The sequence below is a fragment of the Salvelinus fontinalis genome, chromosome 17, assembly GCF_029448725.1.
Source record: "Salvelinus fontinalis isolate EN_2023a chromosome 17, ASM2944872v1, whole genome shotgun sequence".
Classification (NCBI taxonomy): Eukaryota; Metazoa; Chordata; class Actinopteri; order Salmoniformes; family Salmonidae; genus Salvelinus; species Salvelinus fontinalis.
In genome coordinates, this window is record NC_074681.1 from 3,544,500 (window position 1) to 3,567,902 (window position 23,403).

A 23,403-nucleotide genomic window follows, 5' to 3' on the forward strand; every position below is an offset into this window, starting at 1 on the left:
TGACCAGGAAGAGGTGATATAGGCCTTAATGTAATATGGTGTCTCCTATTGACCAGGAAGAGGTGGTCTCCACTGATATATCCCTTAATGTAATATGGTGTCTCCTATTGGCCTGGAAGAGGTGGTCTTCACTGATATAGGCCTTAAACAATGTAATATGGTGTCTCCTATTGACCTGGAAGAGGTGGTCTTCACTGATATAGGCCTTAAACAATGTAATATGGTGTCTCCTATTGACCAGGAAGAGGTGGTCTCCACTGATATATCCCTTAATGTAATATGGTGTCTCCTATTGACCTGGAAGAGGTGGTCTCCACTGATATATCCCTTAATGTAATATGGTGTCTCCTATTGACCAGGAAGAGGTGGTCTCCACTGATATAGGCCTTAATGTAATATGGTGTCTCCTATTGACCTGGAAGAGGTGGTCTCCACTGATATAGGCCTTAATGTAATATGGTGCCTCCTATTGACCTGGAAGAGGTGGTCTTCACTGATATATGCCTTAAACAATGTAATATGGTGTCTCCTATTGACCAGGAAGAGGTGGTCTCCACTGATATAGGCCTTAAACAATGTAATATGGTGTCTCCTATTGACCTGGAAGAGGTGGTCTCCACTGATATAGGCCTTAATGTAATATGGTGTCTCCTATTGACCAGGAAGAGGTGGTCTCCACTGATATAGGCCTTAATGTAATATGGTGTCTCCTATTGACCAGGAAGAGGTGGTCTCCACTGATATAGGCCTTAATGTAATATGGTGTCTCCTATTGACCTGGAAGAGGTGGTCTTCACTGATATAGGCCTTAAACAATGTAATATGGTGTCTCCTATTGACCTGGAAGAGGTGGTCTCCACTGATATAGGCCTTAATGTAATATGGTGTCTCCTATTGACCAGGAAGAGGTGGTCTCCACTGATATAGGCCTTAATGTAATATGGTGTCTCCTATTGACCAGGAAGAGGTGGTCTCCACTGATATAGGCCTTAATGTAATATGGTGTCTCCTATTGACCTGGAAGAGGTGGTCTTCACTGATATAGGCCTTAAACAATGTAATATGGTGTCTCCTATTGACCTGGAAGAGGTGGTCTCCACTGATATAGGCCTTAATGTAATATGGTGTCTCCTATTGACCAGGAAGAGGTGGTCTCCACTGATATATCCCTTAATGTAATATGGTGTCTCCTATTGACCTGGAAGAGGTGGTCTTCACTGATATAGGCCTTAAACAATGTAATATGGTGTCTCCTATTGACCTGGAAGAGGTGGTCTCCACTGATATATCCCTTAATGTAATATGGTGCCTCCTATTGACCTGGAAGAGGTGATCTTCACTGATATATGCCTTAAACAATGTAATATGGTGTCTCCTATTGACCAGGAAGAGGTGGTCTCCACTGATATATCCCTTAATGTAATATGGTGTCTCCTATTGACCAGGAAGAGGTGGTCTCCACTGATATAGGCCTTAATGTAATATGGTGTCTCCTATTGACCAGGAAGAGGTGATATAGGCCTTAATGTAATATGGTGTCTCCTATTGACCAGGAAGAGGTGGTCTCCACTGATATATCCCTTAATGTAATATGGTGTCTCCTATTGACCTGGAAGAGGTGGTCTTCACTGATATAGGCCTTAAACAATGTAATATGGTGTCTCCTATTGACCTGGAAGAGGTGGTCTTCACTGATATAGGCCTTAAACAATGTAATATGGTGTCTCCTATTGACCTGGAAGAGGTGGTCTCCACTGATATATCCCTTAATGTAATATGGTGTCTCCTATTGACCTGGAAGAGGTGGTCTTCACTGATATATCCCTTAATGTAATATGGTGTCTCCTATTGACCAGGAAGAGGTGGTCTCCACTGATATAGGCCTTAATGTAATATGGTGTCTCCTATTGGCCTGGAAGAGGTGGTCTTCACTGATATAGGCCTTAAACAATGTAATATGGTGTCTCCTATTGACCTGGAAGAGGTGGTCTTCACTGATATAGGCCTTAAACAATGTAATATGGTGTCTCCTATTGACCAGGAAGAGGTGGTCTCCACTGATATATCCCTTAATGTAATATGGTGTCTCCTATTGACCTGGAAGAGGTGGTCTCCACTGATATATCCCTTAATGTAATATGGTGTCTCCTATTGACCAGGAAGAGGTGGTCTCCACTGATATAGGCCTTAATGTAATATGGTGTCTCCTATTGACCTGGAAGAGGTGGTCTCCACTGATATAGGCCTTAATGTAATATGGTGCCTCCTATTGACCTGGAAGAGGTGGTCTTCACTGATATATGCCTTAAACAATGTAATATGGTGTCTCCTATTGACCAGGAAGAGGTGGTCTCCACTGATATAGGCCTTAAACAATGTAATATGGTGTCTCCTATTGACCTGGAAGAGGTGGTCTCCACTGATATAGGCCTTAATGTAATATGGTGTCTCCTATTGACCAGGAAGAGGTGGTCTCCACTGATATAGGCCTTAATGTAATATGGTGTCTCCTATTGACCAGGAAGAGGTGGTCTCCACTGATATAGGCCTTAATGTAATATGGTGTCTCCTATTGACCTGGAAGAGGTGGTCTTCACTGATATAGGCCTTAAACAATGTAATATGGTGTCTCCTATTGACCTGGAAGAGGTGGTCTCCACTGATATAGGCCTTAATGTAATATGGTGTCTCCTATTGACCAGGAAGAGGTGGTCTCCACTGATATAGGCCTTAATGTAATATGGTGTCTCCTATTGACCAGGAAGAGGTGGTCTCCACTGATATAGGCCTTAATGTAATATGGTGTCTCCTATTGACCTGGAAGAGGTGGTCTTCACTGATATAGGCCTTAAACAATGTAATATGGTGTCTCCTATTGACCTGGAAGAGGTGGTCTCCACTGATATAGGCCTTAATGTAATATGGTGTCTCCTATTGACCAGGAAGAGGTGGTCTCCACTGATATATCCCTTAATGTAATATGGTGTCTCCTATTGACCTGGAAGAGGTGGTCTTCACTGATATAGGCCTTAAACAATGTAATATGGTGTCTCCTATTGACCTGGAAGAGGTGGTCTCCACTGATATATCCCTTAATGTAATATGGTGCCTCCTATTGACCTGGAAGAGGTGATCTTCACTGATATATGCCTTAAACAATGTAATATGGTGTCTCCTATTGACCAGGAAGAGGTGGTCTCCACTGATATATCCCTTAATGTAATATGGTGTCTCCTATTGACCAGGAAGAGGTGGTCTCCACTGATATAGGCCTTAATGTAATATGGTGTCTCCTATTGACCAGGAAGAGGTGATATAGGCCTTAATGTAATATGGTGTCTCCTATTGACCAGGAAGAGGTGGTCTCCACTGATATATCCCTTAATGTAATATGGTGTCTCCTATTGACCTGGAAGAGGTGGTCTTCACTGATATAGGCCTTAAACAATGTAATATGGTGTCTCCTATTGACCTGGAAGAGGTGGTCTTCACTGATATAGGCCTTAAACAATGTAATATGGTGTCTCCTATTGACCTGGAAGAGGTGGTCTCCACTGATATATCCCTTAATGTAATATGGTGTCTCCTATTGACCTGGAAGAGGTGGTCTTCACTGATATATCCCTTAATGTAATATGGTGTCTCCTATTGAACAGGAAGAGGTGGTCTCCACTGATATAGGCCTTAAACAATGTAATATGGTGTCTCCTATTGACCTGGAAGAGGTGGTCTCCACTGATATAGGCCTTAATGTAATATGGTGTCTCCTATTGACCAGGAAGAGGTGGTCTCCACTGATATATCCCTTAATGTAATATGGTGTCTCCTATTGACCAGGAAGAGGTGGTCTCCACTGATATAGGCCTTAATGTAATATGGTGTCTCCTATTGACCAGGAAGAGGTGGTCTCCACTGATATAGGCCTTAATGTAATATGGTGTCTCCTATTGACCTGGAAGAGGTGGTCTTCACTGATATTGGCCTTAAACAATGTAATATTGTGTCTCCTATTGACCTGGAAGAGGTGGTCTCCACTGATATAGGCCTTAATGTAATATGGTGTCTCCTATTGACCAGGAAGAGGTGGTCTCCACTGATATATCCCTTAATGTAATATGGTGTCTCCTATTGACCTGGAAGAGGTGGTCTTCACTGATATAGGCCTTAAACAATGTAATATGGTGTCTCCTATTGACCAGGAAGAGGTGGTCTCCACTGATATATCCCTTTATTTAATATGGTGCCTCCTATTGACCTGGAAGAGGTGGTCTTCACTGATATATGCCTTAAACAATGTAATATGGTGTCTCCTATTGACCAGGAAGAGGTGGTCTCCACTGATATATCCCTTAATGTAATATGGTGTCTCCTATTGACCAGGAAGAGGTGGTCTCCACTGATATAGGCCTTAATGTAATATGGTGTCTCCTATTGACCAGGAAGAGGTGATATAGGCCTTAATGTAATATGGTGTCTCCTATTGACCAGGAAGAGGTGGTCTCCACTGATATATCCCTTAATGTAATATGGTGTCTCCTATTGACCTGGAAGAGGTGGTCTTCACTGATATATCCCTTAATGTAATATGGTGTCTCCTATTGACCAGGAAGAGGTGGTCTCCACTGATATAGGCCTTAATGTAATATGGTGTCTCCTATTGACCAGGAAGAGGTGGTCTCCACTGATATAGGCCTTAATGTAATATGGTGTCTCCTATTGACCTGGAAGAGGTGGTCTCCACTGATATAGGCCTTAATGTAATATGGTGTCTCCTATTGACCAGGAAGAGGTGGTCTCCACTGATATATCCCTTAATGTAATATGGTGTCTCCTATTGACCTGGAAGAGGTGGTCTTCACTGATATAGGCCTTAAACAATGTAATATGGTGTCTCCTATTGACCTGGAAGAGGTGGTCTCCACTGATATATCCCTTAATGTAATATGGTGTCTCCTATTGACCTGGAAGAGGTGGTCTTCACTTATATATCCCTTAATGTAATATGGTGTCTCCTATTGACCAAGAAGAGGTGGTCTCCACTGATATAGGCCCTAAACAATGTAATATGGTGTCTCCTATTGACCTGGAAGAGGTGGTCTCCACTGATATATCCCTTAATGTAATATGGTGTCTCCTATTGACCAGGAAGAGGTGGTCTTCACTGATATATCCCTTAATGTAATATGGTGTCTCCTATTGACCAGGAAGAGGTGGTCTCCACTGATATAGGCCTTAATGTAATATGGTGTCTCCTATTGACCAGGAAGAGGTGGTCTCCACTGATATAGGCCTTAATGTAATATGGTGTCTCCTATTGACCTGGAAGAGGTGGTCTTCACTGATATAGGCCTTAAACAATGTAATATGGTGTCTCCTATTGACCTGGAAGAGGTGGTCTTCACTTATATATCCCTTAATGTAATATGGTGTCTCATATTGACCAGGATAGAGGTGGTCTCCACTGATATAGGCCCTAAACAATGTAATATGGTGTCTCCTATTGACCTGGAAGAGGTGGTCTCCACTGATATAGGCCTTAATGTAATATGGTGTCTCCTATTGACCAGGAAGAGGTGGTCTCCACTGATATATCCCTTAATGTAATATGGTGTCTCCTATTGACCAGGAAGAGGTGGTCTCCACTGATATAGGCCTTAATGTAATATGGTGTCTCCTATTGACCAAGAAGAGGTGGTCTCCACTGATATAGGCCTTAATGTAATATGGTGTCTCCTATTGACCTGGAAGAGGTGGTCTTCACTGATATAGGCCTTAAACAATGTAATATTGTGTCTCCTATTGACCTGGAAGAGGTGGTCTCCACTGATATAGGCCTTAATGTAATATGGTGTCTCCTATTGACCAGGAAGAGGTGGTCTCCACTGATATATCCCTTAATGTAATATGTTGTCTCCTATTGACCTGGAAGAGGTGGTCTTCACTGATATAGGCCTTAAACAATGTAATATGGTGTCTCCTATTGACCTGGAAGAGGTGGTCTCCACTGATATATCCCTTAATGTAATATGGTGCCTCCTATTGACCTGGAAGAGGTGGTCTTCACTGATATATGCCTTAAACAATGTAATATGGTGTCTCCTATTGACCAGGAAGAGGTGGTCTCCACTGATATATCCCTTAATGTAATATGGTGTCTCCTATTGACCAGGAAGAGGTGGTCTCCACTGATATAGGCCTTAATGTAATATGGTGTCTCCTATTGACCAGGAAGAGGTGATATAGGCCTTAATGTAATATGGTGTCTCCTATTGACCAGGAAGAGGTGGTCTCCACTGATATATCCCTTAATGTAATATGGTGTCTCCTATTGACCTGGAAGAGGTGGTCTTCACTGATATAGGCCTTAAACAATGTAATATGGTGTCTCCTATTGACCTGGAAGAGGTGGTCTCCACTGATATATCCCTTAATGTAATATGGTGTCTCCTATTGACCAGGAAGACGTGGTATCCACTGATATATCTCTCAAACAATGTAAACTACACTTTGGTCTTATTACTCCTCACACAATTTTTATTTGGCGCAACATTTCAAAACTGTGTAACTGGGAATCAAAATGGCATAACCAACCTCCCAATATTTCACAATAATGCCTTGCCATGTGGAGGGAGAACTTTTGCATCCCCACAATGATCTAAATGTGGAATCTGTACCCTTGCCGATATCATGGACAGTAATGATTTGAGAACATCCCAAGATTTGAAAGATGCCTGGTAATGTGTATGTAAGTCCTTTTTTCTATATTTACAACTTAGGTCAGCTATGGAGTCCCTTTAAAAATAAATTATCTGGGCTCCCGAAAGGACTATAATATATATATATATTTACAACGCTTTCGGAAAGCTGATATTCTGAGCAAGCCATTCTAAAAGTACGGTCAACAAATCTAATTTAATCTGAACAACCCTTTAACTGGAGCAGAATATGGAAAAATATCACCTTGGCATCCCGTAATACGAACCATCAACTTATACAGTTTAAGTTTGTTCACAGACTGTATTTAACACCAAGGAGAAGTCTTACAATGAAATCGTCCCCAACTCCCAACTGTTTATTGTCTCCTCTAAATCAGTACTGTACATGGCGGAGGCTCAATCAAGCTTGTCGTCTTGACTACTTTCTTATGTCATTCTCTCTGGCACCAAAAGTTTTAAAAAATATATAAAAAAATGTTGATATGGGACAGAATGTGGTCGGACCATCAAATAATTGGTGTATACAGTGCATTCTGAAAGTATTCAGACCCCTTGACCTTTTCCACATTTTGTTACGTTGCAGCCTTATTCTAAAATGGATTTTAAAAAACTGAAATATTACATTTTCATTAGTATTCAGACCCTTTAATCAGTATTTTGTTGAAGCACCTTTTGCAGCGATTACAGCCTCGAGTCTTCTTGGGTACAAGCTTGGCACACCTGTATTTAGGGAGTTTCTTACATTCATCTCAGCAGATCCTCTCAAGCTCTGTCAGGTTGAATGAGGGGAGTTGCTGCATAGCTATTTTCAGGTCTCTCCAGAGATGTTAAATTTGGTTCAAGTCCGGCTGGGCCACTCAAGGACATTCAGAGACTTGTCCCGAAGCCACTACTGCGTTGTCTTGGCTGTGTGCTTAGGGTCGTTGTCCTGTTGGAAAGTGAACCTTCGCCCCAGTCTGAGGTCCTGAGCGCTCTGGAGCAGGTTTTCATCAAGGATCTCTGTACTTTGCTCCGTTCATCTTTCCCTCGATCCTGACAAGTCTCCCAGTCCCAGCCGCTGAAAAACATCCCCAAAGCATGATGCTGCCAGCACCATGCCTCACAGTAGGGATGGTGCCAGGTTTCCTCCAGGTATGACACTTGGCATTCAGGTCAAAGAGTTTAATCTTGGTTTCTTCAAACCAGAGAATCTTGTTTCTCATGGTCTGAAAGTCCTTTAGGCAAACTCCATGCGGGCTGTTATATGCCTTTTGCTGAGGAGTGGCTTCCGTCTCGCCACTCTACCATAAAGGCCTGATTGGTGGAGTGCTGCAGAGATGGTTGTCCATCTGGAAGGTTCTCCAATCTCCACAGAGGAACTCAATTTCTCAGTTTGTCCGGGCGGCCAGCTCTAGGAAGTCTTGGTGCTTCCAGACTTCTTCCATTTAAGAATGATGGAGGCCACTGTGTTCTTGGGGACCCTCAAATGGTACCCTTCCCAAGATCTGTGCCTCAAAACAATCTGATCTCTGAGCTTCAAGGACAATAATTTTTTAATCTTCAATATAGAAATGCTACCAAAAATAATTTACTGAATCTTGTTACAATTGACGGAATTACAAATTACATTCTGAAAGAGGAAGTGAAGGACTTTAAGCATATGTTTTTGTTTCAGTATCCTCCATCTCCACTAACCGAAGCAGTATGTGGATTTGTTTTATATTAATAATGTAAAATGGAAAACCTGGGAATTTTGTAGAAGTTACTTTCCAAATATTCCGGAATTTTTGGAATTCTAATACTCACTGGTCTTCGTTGCGGAACACGCCCCAGGTGACGCTGACTCCGATGCAGAAGGCTGACAGAAGCAGCATGCGGACCTGAGGCCTCTTGTGGCAGTAAGGCAAGTTGTTCTCTGGGATCCTGCATACACACACACCAGGAAGAAGTTGAAAAAATACTACAATAGATGGAGAAGAGTCAACTATTTGCATTGATTCAATTTCTGTTTTATTTTTTTGGGGTTGATTGTGTAATCCTCTTGTGATTTGTGTTGTTGTTAGGTTGATGGTGGACTACTTCCTAGTGATTATGAACAGATCTTTGTTAGCTTGATTGTGGACTACTTCCTGGTGATTATGAACAGATATTTGTTAGGTTGATGGTAAGTCTCTCACCTGCACTTCCCGAAGGGGAGTCTCCTAACAAAGGGCCAGAGACAGCTGTACAGGCCAACAGACGAGGCCAGGCAGAATATCCCAATGATCATATAAACTACACAGACAGAGAGGATAGAATACCACAATGATCATAGACACTACACAGACAGAGAGGATAGAATACAACAATGATCATAGACACTACACAGACAGAGATAAGTGAATGTAGACCAGTGAGAAAGTCAGAGAGACCGGTAAAGGCAGAGACAGGTAAAGGCGGAGAGACCGGTAAAGGCGGAGAGACAGGTAAAGGCGGAGAGACAGGTAAAGAGTGAGAAGCCAATAGGTAGCTATAGATAGAAAATGCAGAGAAAGGTAAAGAGACAGGTAGAGCTGGGTATAGGTGTATATACAGGTGGTCATAGACTAGATTAAGAGACAGGTATAGACAGGTAGACAGGTAGAGATGGGTACAGGTGTATATACAGGTGGTCAGACTAGATTAAGAGACAGGTAGAGACAGGTAGAGATGGATACAGATGTATATACAGGTGGTCATAGACTAGATTAAGAGACAGGAATAGACAGGTAGAGACAGGTAGAGACAGGTGGAGATGGGTACAGGTGTATATACAGGTGGTCATAGACTAGATTAAGAGACAGGTATAGACAGGTATAGACAGGTAGAGACAGGTAGAGATGGATACAGATGTATATACAGGTGGTCATAGACTAGATTAAGAGACAGGTATAGACAGGTAGAGACAGGTATAGACAGGTGGAGATGGGTACAGATGTATATACAGGTGGTCATAGACTAGATTAAGAGACAGGTATAGACAGGTAGACAGGTAGAGATGGGTACAGGTGTATATACAGGTGGTCAGACTAGATTAAGAGACAGGTAGAGACAGGTAGAGATGGATACAGATGTATATACAGGTGGTCATAGACTAGATTAAGAGACAGGAATAGACAGGTAGAGACAGGTAGAGACAGGTGGAGATGGGTACAGGTGTATATACAGGTGGTCATAGACTAGATTAAGAGACAGGTATAGACAGGTAGAGACAGGTAGAGACAGGTAGAGATGGATACAGATGTATATACAGGTGGTCATAGACTAGATTAAGAGACAGGTATAGACAGGTAGAGACAGGTATAGACAGGTAGAGACAGGTATAGACAGGTGGAGATGGGTACAGATGTATATACAGGTGGTCATAGACTAGATTAAGAGACAGGTATAGACAGGTAGAGACAGGTATAGACAGGTAGAGACAGGTATAGACAGGTGGAGATGGGTACAGATGTATATACAGGTGGGTACAGATGTATATACAGGTGGTCATAGACTAGATTAAGAGACAGGTATAGACAGGCAGAGCTGGGTACAGGTGTATATACAGGTGGTCATGGACTAGATTAAGAGACAGGTATAGACAGGTAGAGCTGGGTACAGGTGTATATACAGGTGGTCATGGACTAGATTAAGAGACAGGTATAGACAGGCAGAGCTGGGTACAGGTGTATATACAGGTGGTCATGGACTAGATTAAGAGACAGGTATAGACAGGCAGAGCTGGGTACAGGTGTATATACAGGTGGTCATGGACTAGATTAAGAGACAGGTATAGACAGGCAGAGCTGGGTACAGGTGTATATACAGGTGGTCATAGACTAGATTAAGAGACAGGTATAGACAGGCAGAGCTGGGTACAGGTGTATATACAGGTGGTCATGGACTAGATTAAGAGACAGGTATAGACAGGTAGAGACAGGTGTAGACAGGTAGAGACGGGTATAGACAGGTATAGACAGGTGGAGATGGGTACAGATGTATATACAGGTGGGTACAGATGTATATACAGGTGGTCATAGACTAGATTAAGAGACAGGTATAGACAGGCAGAGCTGGGTACAGGTGTATATACAGGTGGTCATGGACTAGATTAAGAGACAGGTATAGACAGGTAGAGCTGGGTACAGGTGTATATACAGGTGGTCATGGACTAGATTAAGAGACAGGTATAGACAGGCAGAGCTGGGTACAGGTGTATATACAGGTGGTCATGGACTAGATTAAGAGACAGGTATAGACAGGCAGAGCTGGGTACAGGTGTATATACAGGTGGTCATGGACTAGATTAAGAGACAGGTATAGACAGGCAGAGCTGGGTACAGGTGTATATACAGGTGGTCATAGACTAGATTAAGAGACAGGTATAGACAGGCAGAGCTGGGTACAGGTGTATATACAGGTGGTCATGGACTAGATTAAGAGACAGGTATAGACAGGTAGAGACAGGTGTAGACAGGTAGAGACGGGTATAGACAGGTATAGACAGGTGGAGATGGGTACAGATGTATATACAGGTGGGTACAGATGTATATACAGGTGGTCATAGACTAGATTAAGAGACAGGTATAGACAGGCAGAGCTGGGTACAGGTGTATATACAGGTGGTCATGGACTAGATTAAGAGACAGGTATAGACAGGTAGAGCTGGGTACAGGTGTATATACAGGTGGTCATGGACTAGATTAAGAGACAGGTATAGACAGGCAGAGCTGGGTACAGGTGTATATACAGGTGGTCATGGACTAGATTAAGAGACAGGTATAGACAGGCAGAGCTGGGTACAGGTGTATATACAGGTGGTCATGGACTAGATTAAGAGACAGGTATAGACAGGCAGAGCTGGGTACAGGTGTATATACAGGTGGTCATAGACTAGATTAAGAGACAGGTATAGACAGGCAGAGCTGGGTACAGGTGTATATACAGGTGGTCATGGACTAGATTAAGAGACAGGTATAGACAGGTAGAGACAGGTGTAGACAGGTAGAGACGGGTATAGACAGGTATAGACAGGTAGAGCTGGGTACAGGTGTATATACAGGTGGTCATAGACTAGATTAAGAGACAGGTATAGACAGGCAGAGCTGGGTACAGGTGTATATACAGGTGGTCATAGACTAGATTAAGAGACAGGTATAGACAGGCAGAGCTGGGTACAGGTGTATATACAGGTGGTCATAGACTAGATTAAGAGACAGGTATAGACAGGCAGAGCTGGGTACAGGTGTATATACAGGTGGTCATAGACTAGATTAAGAGACAGGTATAGACAGGTATAGACAGGCAGAGACAGGTAGAGACAGGTATAGACAGGTAGAGACAGGTGTAGACAGGTATAGACAGGTATACACAGGTAGAGATGGATACAGATGTATATACAGGTGGTCATAGACTAGATTAAGAGACAGGTATAGACAGGTAGAGACAGGTATAGACAGGTGGAGATGGGTACAGATGTATATACAGGTGGTCATAGACTAGATTAAGAGACAGGAATAGACAGGTAGACAGGTAGAGCTGGGTACAGATGTATATACAGGTGGTCATAGACTAGATTAAGAGACAGGAATAGACAGGTAGAGCTGGGTACAGGTGTATATACAGGTGGTCATAGACTAGATTAAGAGACAGGTATAGACAGGCAGAGCTGGGTACAGGTGTATATACAGGTGGTCATAGACTAGATTAAGAGACAGGTATAGACAGGCAGAGCTGGGTACAGGTGTATATACAGGTGGTCATGGACTAGATTAAGAGACAGGTATAGACAGGTAGAGACAGGTATAGACAGGTAGAGATGGATACAGATGTATATACAGGTGGTCATGGACTAGATTAAGAGACAGGTATAGACAGGTAGAGACAGGTATAGACAGGTAGAGATGGATACAGATGTATATACAGGTGGTCATGGACTAGATTAAGAGACAGGAATAGACAGGTAGAGACAGGTATAGACAGGTATAGACAGGTGGAGATGGGTACAGATGTATATACAGGTGGTCATGGACTAGATTAAGAGACAGGTATAGACAGGTAGAGACAGGTAGAGATGGATACAGATGTATATACAGGTGGTCATGGACTAGATTAAGAGACAGGTATAGACAGGTAGAGACAGGTATAGACAGGTAGAGATGGATACAGATGTATATACAGGTGGTCATGGACTAGATTAAGAGACAGGAATAGACAGGTAGAGACAGGTGTAGACAGGTAGAGACAGGTATAGACAGGTGGAGATGGGTACAGGTGTATATACAGGTGGTCATTGACTAGATTAAGAGACAGGTAGAGACAGGTAGAGACGGGTGTAGACAGGTAGAGACGGGTATAGACAGGTAGAAAACAGGTATATATCCAGGTCGTACCCAGTTGGTCGTAAAAGAAGTAGAGCAGCACCAGCATGGAGCAGCACATGACAACGAACACAGAGATCATGATGGGCGTCACGTCCACAGTCTCCTCGTCCTGCTTCTCCACGCTGTCATCACGCTTGTGCTTCAGGTAACGCCTGCAGACAGAGGGACACCACAGGGACACGTGAGGGAGGAGGGACGCCCCTGGAGACTATCGTCAGTAACAGACCCTTCTCCATCCTGAGGCAACTGGTCTTCACCCTAAAGCTAGAGCCCCCTCCAGGTAGAAGATCTAAGATCAGCTGTAATACCCTCCCCAAATCCGGGAGAGGCTTTAACTGTAGGATAAAGACAAGCTGCTTCAGGATGAAGAGGGGTCTGTTACTGACAGTGGGAGGGTAAAAAGGGGGGGGGGGGGGGGGGGGGGGGTGATGCACGGACCGGTTTGGATTTTTTAAATTTACCTTGTATAACAGTATTTAAATGTTTGGTTTGTTAAATGTGTTACGCTTCTCCGCCGTGTTTAATAATGTCAGTTTTATGGTTTACTCCATTCGCTATGTGTCGTCGCTCTCCCTCTCTCTTCAACCCCCCCCCCCCCCCACTCAAAGAGAGCAGTCCTTTATACCTCAGTAGCTAGGTTTCCATCCAATTGGCGACAGATTTTGTGGCGAATATGCTAATATCTGCATATTTTCCCACCGGTGGTGTGTTTCCACCAAACAGACCTGTCGTGGATAAAAATCAGTGTGTGATGACGTAGTGCAGTTAGTCTCAAACTGTGGGGCGTGAGGGGTTGACAGGCGGGGTGCGGGGGCTGATGAGGCACTACCCAATTTACTCTTGAAAGTTGTAATAGTGGACGGCATATTTAGAACTTTTATTATTCAAAAACCTCAAATACCATAAATAATATTGTGATATGTTTTGGCCATATCGCCCAGCCCTTACCGAACTGACCTCTGCTCAGTATCTAGACTAGAGGCAACTTCACTCTAGCCCCACTCTCTCTACCCTGCCCAAAGCACTCTCTTTTCCCCAGAGATGATAACCCTTGATAATTAAACCCACGGTCTAAAATAAGCCACTACTATGTCACCTTGTAAGACTCCCCCTCCCACACTAGCTCTCATTGTAGTCTCAGACCACGCTGCTATCCACAAAGGTCTGTTGGAGTGGCCCCTGGTTGTCTAGCTGTCTAAGCCGTCGCCTCCGGATCACATATACCACTGCAGCGTGGATTCGAATCTGGCCCTTGACAATTTAGCAAACTCTCTCCATCTTTTGTGTCTATCTCTGTCCTACCAAAAAAAACTAAAAGTCAGGTGTCCTTTCGTGAGGGACCACTTTTTATTGTCTTTCAGATTTCTTGATGTACAGGTACTCCCACCATTACCGCTACAACTACCAGACTTACTTCTTGATGTCCTTGCTGCTACTACTATCACCTCCACTACTTTCACCACCACCACAACTACTATCCCCACCACTACTACTACTACTACTATCACCACCACTACTACTTTCACCACCACCACCACTACTACTACTTTCACCACCACTACTACTACTATCACCACCACCACTACTATCCCCACCACTACTACTACTATCACCACCACCACTACTACTATCACCACCACTACTACTACTACCACCACCACTACTACTACTACATTCACCACCACCACTACTACTACTACTATCACCACCACTACTACTACTATCACCACCACTACTACTATCACCACCACTACTACTACTATCACCACCACCACTACTATCACCACCACTACTACTACTATCACCACCACCACTACTACTATCACCACCACTACTACTTTCACCACCACCACCACTACTACTACTTTCACCACCACTACTACTACTATCACCACCACCACTACTATCCCCACCACTACTACTACTATCACCACCACCACTACTACTATCACCACCACTACTACTATCACCACCACCACTACTATCACCACCACCACTACTATCCCCACCACTACTACTACTATCACCACCACCACTACTACTATCCCCACCTCTACTACTACTATCACCACCACCACTACTACTACTTTCACCACCATCACCACCACTACTACCATCACCACCACTACTACTACTACGACCATCACAACCACCACTACTACCACCACTACTACCACTATCACCACCACCCCTACTACTACCACCATCACCACCACTACTTCTACTACTACCATCACCACCACTAATACCACTACTACTACCACCACTACTACCACTACTACCACCACCACTACTACTACTATCACCACCACTACTATCACCACCACGACTACTACTATCACCACCACCCCTACTACTACCACCATCACCACTACTACTACCACTACTATCACCACTACTACTACTATCACCACCACCACCACCAACACCACCACTACTACTACTACTAATACTACTATCACCACCACTACTACTACTATCACCACCACTACTACTACTATCACCACCACTACTACTACTATCACCACCACTACTACTACTATCACCACCACTACTACTACTATCGCCATCACCACTTCTAGTACTACTATCACCACCACTACTACTACTATCACCACCACCACTACTACTACTATCACCACCACTACTACTACTACTATCACCACCACTACTACTATCACCACCACCACCACTACTACTACTATCACCACCACTACTACTACTATCACCACTACTACTACTACTATCACCACCACTACTACTATCACCACCACCACCACTACTACTACTATCACCACCACCACTACTATCACCACTACTACTACTACTATCACCACCACTACTATCACCACCACTACTACTACTACTATCACCACCACTACTACTACTATCACCATCACCACTACTACTACTATCACCACCACTACAACTACTACCACTACTATCACCACCACTACCACTACTATCACCACCACTACTACTACTATCACCACCACTACTACTACTATCACCACCACTACTACTACCATCACCACTACTACTACTATCACCACCACTACAACTACTACCACTACTATCACCACCACTACCACTACTATCACCACCACTACTACTACTATCACCACCACTACTACGACTATCACCACCACCACTACTATCACCACCACCACTACTACTATCCCCACCACCACTACTACTACTACTATCACCACCACTACTACTACTACTACTATCACCACCACTACTACTACTATCACCACCACTACTACTATCACCACCACCACCACTACTACTACTATCACCACCACTACTACTACTATCACCACCACTACTACTACTATCACCACCACTACTACTACTATCACCACCACTACTACTACTATCACCATCACCACTTCTAGTACTACTATCACCACCACTACTACTACTATCACCACCACCACCACCACTACTACTACTACTATCACCACCACCACCACTACTCTCACCACCACTACTACTATTACCACCACCACCACTACTACTACTATCACCACTACTACTACTACTACTACTACTATTATCACCATCACCACTTCTAGTACGACTATCACCACCACTACTACTACTATCACCACCACCACTACTACTATCACCACCACCACTACTACTACTACTATCACCACCACTACTACTACTACTATCACCACCACCACTACTACTACTACTATCACCACCACTACTACTACTACTATCACCACCACCACCACTACTACTACTACTATCACCACCACTACTACTACTACTATCACCACCACCACCACTACTACTACGACTATTATCACCATCACCACTTCTACTACTACTATCACCACCACTACTACTACTATCACCACCACCACCACCACTACTACTACTACTATTATCACCATCACCACTTCTAGTACGACTATCACCACCACTACTACTACTACTACTATCACCACCACCACCACTACTACTACTATCACCACCACTACTACTACTATCACCACCACTACTACTAATACCACCACCACCACCATCACTACTACTACTACTATCACCACCCCTACTACTACCACCACCACCACCACCATCACTACTAGTACTACTATCACCACCACCACTACTACTATCACCACTACTACTACTATCACCACCACTACTACAACCATCACAACCACCACTACTACCATCACAACCACCACTACTACTACTACCACCACTACTACCATCACCACCACTACTACTACTACAACCATCACAACCACCACTTCTACTACTACCATCACAACCACCACTACTACTACTACCACCACCACTACTACTACTACATTCACCACCACCACTACTACTACTACTATCCCCACCTCTACTACTACTACTACTACTTTCACCACCACTACTACTACTATCACAACCATCACCACCACTACTACCATCACCACCACTACTACTACTACGACCATCACAACCACCACTACTACCACCACTACTACCACTATCACCACCACCCCTACTACTACCACCATCACCACCACTACTTCTACTACTACCATCACAACCACCACTACTACTACTACCACCACTACTACCATCACCACCACTACTACTACTATCACCACCACTACTATCACCACCACGACTACTACTATCACCACCACCCCTACTACTACCACCATCACCACTACTACTACCACTACTATCACCACCACCACTACTACTACTATCACCACCACTACTACTACTACCACCACTACTACCATCACCACCACTACTACTACTACTACTACTACCACTACTATCACCACCACTACTACTACTATCACCACCACCACCACTACTACTACTATCACCACCACCACTACTACTATCACCACCACCACTACTACTACTACTATCACCACCACCACTACTACTACTACTATCACCACCACTACTACTACTATCACCACCACCACCACCACCACTACTATCACCACCACTACTACTACTACTATCACCACCACTACTACTACTACTACTATTATCACCACTACTACTACTATCACCACCACCACCACTACTACTACTATTACCACCACTACTACTACTACTACTATCACCACCACTACTACTACTATCACCACCACTACTACTAGTACTACTATCACCACCACTAGTACTACTATCACCACCACCACTACTACTATCACCACCACTACTACTACCACCACCACTACTACTACTACTACTATCACCACCACTACTACTACTATCACCACCACCACCACTACTACTACTATCACCACCACTACTACTACTACTATCACCACCACTACTACTAGTACTACTATTATCACCATCACCACCACTACTACTAGTACTACTATTATCACCATCACCACCACTACTACTACTATCACCATCACCACCACTACTACTACTATCACCACCACTACTACTACTACTATCACCACTACTACTACTATCACCACCACTACTACTACTACTACTATCACCACTACTACTACTACTATCACCACCACTACTACTATCACCACCACCACTACTACTACTACTACTATCACCACCACTACTACTACTACTACTACTATCACCACCACCACTTCTAGTACGACTATCACCACCACTACTACTACTATCACCACCACCACTACTACTACTACTATCACCACCACTACTACTACTACTATTATCACCACTACTACTACTATCACCACCACCACCACTACTACTACTATCACCACCACTACTACTACTACTATCACCACTACTACTACTATCCCCACCACTACTACTACTACTATTACCACCACTACTACTACTATCACCACCACTACTACTACTACTACTATCACCACCACTACTACTAGTACTACTATCACCACCACCACTACTAGTACTACTATCACCACCACTACTACTACTACTATCACCACTACTACTACTATCCCCACCACTACTACTACTACTATTATCACCACTACTACTACTATCACCACCACCACCACCACTACTACTATCACCACCACCACCACTACTACTACTATCACCACCACTACTACTACTACTACTATCACCACCACTACTACTACTATCACCACCACCACCACTACTACTACTATCCCCACCATTACTACTACTACTATTATCACCACTACTACTACTATCACCACCACCACCACCACTACTATCACCACCACTACTACTACTACTATCACCATCACCACCACTACTACTACTATCACCACCACTACTACTACTACTATCACCACTACTACTACTATCACCACCACTACTACTACTATCACCACCACTACTACTATCACCACCACTACTACTACTATCACCACCACAACAACTACTACTACTATCACCACCACTACTACTACTACTACTATCACCACCACTACTACTACTACTACTACTACTACTACTATCACCACCACTACTATCACCACCACTACTACTACTACTACTATCACCACCACTACTACTACTACTACTATCACCACCACTACTACTATCACCACCACCACCACCACTACTATCACCACCACTACTACTACTACCACCACCACCACCACTACTACTACTATCACCACCACTACTACTATCACCACCACCACCACTACTACTACTATCACCACCACTACTACTACTATCACCACCACCACCACTACTACTACTATCACCACCACTACTACTATCACCACCACCACCACTACTACTACTATCACCACCACCACCACTACTACTACTACCACTACTACTACTATCACCACCACCACTACTATCACCACCACCACTACTATCACCACCACTACTACTACTATCACCACCACCACTACTACTATCACCACCACCACTACTACCACCACCACTACTACTACCACCACCACTACACTTACTTCTTGATGTCCTTGCTGCCGGCCCAGTACCCTCCGATGGCCACCGTCCCAACAGCCATGAGGAAGATGATGACCATGTTGTAGTCCAGGACGGGCTCCTTGGGCGCGTACATGGCCACCTCTCTGCCCTGCCCAAACATCTGCAGGGGACAGGAAACACAGCATTTGGGTAGATTGACTAATTCATTGATTTGTTGATCTTTGTTAGTAATGTTACAAACATCAAGTTTGTTTGAACAGGGTCTCGTTTCATTAGGGTGGCAGATATAAATGTCACGAATAGAGGTGCTGACATGATTCCTATAGCCTCAATACTTACTCTACACGTCAGAGAGGCATCTCTGTTCTATATAATATATCTCTATCTAATAAACACAGGGGGTGCGTTCTGGATAGAAGAGCTGACATGATTACTTAGTTTGTAATCAATAGTTATACTACACGTCAGAGAGGCATCTCTGTTCTATACGATATAGTTCTGAATGTTCCACAGCGTATCGTGTGTCCTACTGAACAGTGTGGTTGTAACGGTTGCAAAATTCCAGTAACGTTTCCCAAACTCCCAGGTAGTCCAGAAATCCTCTTGGAAGATTCTGGAATTCCTGCTTATTCATTATTTTTCCCCGATAATCTTCTAACAGGAGATTTCAGGAAAAGCTGGGAATTTGGGGAAAGTTACCGGAATTTTATAAGATGTTGGTCTCTCCTCTGCTCTCACCTTCCTAATGTCCAACATGTCAGTGTAGCTAAGCAGTGCCACAGGGATGTCAATCTCCTCATACTGACTCTTGTTTCCTGCCGGTGGGGTCTGTGATAGGAAAAACAGAAATTAAAATAGGCAAGTGTTTAGAAAATCTATATTCATACACTACAGCTGTAGGATCTTAATTTGATCACCCTGTTGCAGGATAACTTTCCTACAATGCAGGAAATGTAAAACATTTGAGGTTTAAAAAACGCTTCTGAAGTTTCAGACTTGATTTTCCTTTATAAAACATTTATTAATCCCTACAATAATGTCCATAAATTATAATCCTCATAATAATTCACATTTCCTGTTGCTGCAGGATTATTTTCCTGTTGTAGCAAACTGGCTCAAATTAAGATCCTACACACGATGACCTACACTGTGTATACCAAACATTACGAACACCTTCCTATTATTGAGTTTTCCCTCAGAACCAGTGGAGGCTGCTGAGGGAAGGACGGCTCATAATAAATGGCTGGAACGGAGCACATGGAATCAAACACATAGAAGCCATGTGGATGGTGGACCATTCATGACACACACAGGGGAAACTGTTGCGCGTTAAAAACTGAGCAGTGTTGCCGTTCTTGACACAAACTGGTGCACCTGGCAGCTACTACCATAGCACGTTCAAAGACACTTAAATATTTTGTCTTGCCCTCGGAATGGCACACATACATAATCCATGTCTCAATTGTCTCAAGGCTTAAAAATCCTTCTTTAACCTGTCTCCTCCCCTTCATCTAAGCTGGTTAAAGTGGATTTAACAAGTGACATCAATAAGGGATCATAGCTTTCACCTGGATTCACCTGGTCAGTCTAGGTCATGGAAAGAGCAGGTGTCCTTAATGTTTTCTACACTCAGTGTATATAACCTGTTTACGACAGGTGTGTTCCAATGCTCTTACTCTGCTTCTTTCCTTCCGAGCCTTTTACAACAGCACTAGTGAAGATAAGAGGGAACAGGAGAGATGGCTAAAGTACATAGACAGGTCTGGGACCACCAGGCTAATATGATAGGACATAGGCTGTTAAGAGTCAAGTTGTCTTTGATATGAATTATATGGGTTGACTCTTTACCAGTCTGTCTTTGCTGACGATGAGCAGGCCTTTAGCTCCATTGAGCTGGGCCAGGCGGACCTTCTCGTAGAAGGTGCAGTTCCCCCGCATCACCATGGGGATACGATTGGGGAAGCCACCATCGGGGACGTCTGATGGGAAACACAGGACTGACGGTGTCAGGTCATAGATCTCCAGACGAGACTAGTGGAGGCATAAAGGAGGATTGGTTAATAATGGGTCCTCTCTGAATGTTTCATCATGTGCACACAATACACATCAGCATTCTGATGAACTTGTCACGGCCGCCGTATTTCAAGAGTATCGGCCAGAGGGCACACACAGACACACACACATAAATACTTTTGTCAGACATCTCTCAAAAAGTGACAATGACAGCCGTTTACTCCACTTACTGCTTTGTTGAGGTCCCGAGGTAGACGAGCCCACTGGGAGTTGAAGAAGATGCAGTAATCCTTTCCTTTGGCCTGGCCCTTGTCACTGAAATGGGCCATCCCATATTCCCCTACAACCTGGAAAGAGAGAATGAACGTGTATAATAGATAAAGCCTAAGTGCCTCGAAGAGGGGTGAGAGCAATAGACAGAGATGTAACGGTGGCCAGAATAACTTGAGATATTTAATAGACTGGCCAACTGACTCTATCGGACTGTGCAGTACTACATCTTTCCACCAGCTAGTCAGCTTTACACTGATGCACAAGCTTTAACTAGACATTCCCAAAACTGACAATACCAGGGAGCACGATATTCATCTTAAACCACATTGACACATCAAAAAGGATCAAAGCCATGTTACAAAAGGATGTACAGAGGATGTTACTTGCAGATGGGCCCTATAGCTACGACTATTCTCAGCGCCCTAATAGGTTGTGTTCTCCGCAAGCTAACAGTCATGTAGCATCCAGGCTAACTGTTAATTATCTCGACAACAAAATACAACAAGTACTGTTAAACGTTAGATCGGACACATGCGACTTGTTTTACAGATGAATGCCACATTATTTTTGGGTGAAAAGACATGCGACCATCTCACCTGTTTTAAGAGAAAATATGCCCAAACCAGGTTTAGCAAAGCCTTCATGATGCTTGCTTGTTGTCTCCCCATCAACCGCACTGCTCTGCTCTCCAGTGCGGTCACCATCTGTTTTCACAGCTCTCGCCCACATTCTACAGTGCATTTGCTATTGGTTAATTTTGAACCAGCACTGAAGTACACGCATTATGATTGGTTTACATGATGTCAATCAAACATATCAATAAATTCCAGAGGTTTTCTGTCAGCTTCTATAATTTAGTGGTCAGCATACTAGATAACATAATTAGGCGGGTGCTTACATTTGTCCTATTTCACTCATGTACATGTGTGAATTGGAAATAGATATTTTTTGTATATCCCACTTGGAGAGTGGGGTCAGCCAGGGATTAGCCATTATTGACCATTAGTGCCTTGCTCATGGGCACATCAGACTAGTGGGAAAAAGCCTCTTGGGGTTTTGAACCAGCGACTTTTCGGTTGCTGGACCAACGCTTGGGGTTGCCAACTGTCCCGTATTAGCCGGGATGTCCCTTATATTGGGCTAAA

General features: G+C 43.6%; 1 protein-coding gene across 3 annotated transcripts in view; it reads right to left on the bottom strand.

Annotated features, from left to right (window-relative positions):
• LOC129813581 (signal peptide peptidase-like 2B) overlaps window positions 1–22,977 on the bottom strand; it is a 38,832-nt gene extending 15,855 nt beyond the window's left edge. The window contains exons 1-8 of one of the 3 annotated variants that reach the window (XR_008753179.1): window positions 22,855–22,962; window positions 22,216–22,332; window positions 21,821–22,003; window positions 20,711–20,800; window positions 19,993–20,132; window positions 13,088–13,230; window positions 8,873–8,969; window positions 8,502–8,618 (exon numbers count right to left, since the gene is read on the bottom strand). Coding sequence is in view for 2 of the 3 variants with exons in the window: in XM_055865903.1 (XP_055721878.1) it covers window positions 13,220–13,230; window positions 14,493–19,305 (4,824 nt within the window). In the remaining variant the exon portion in view is untranslated. The other 2 variants (XM_055865904.1, XM_055865903.1) reach the window with 2 other exon arrangements.
• Between the last annotated feature and the right edge of the window lie 426 nt (window positions 22,978–23,403).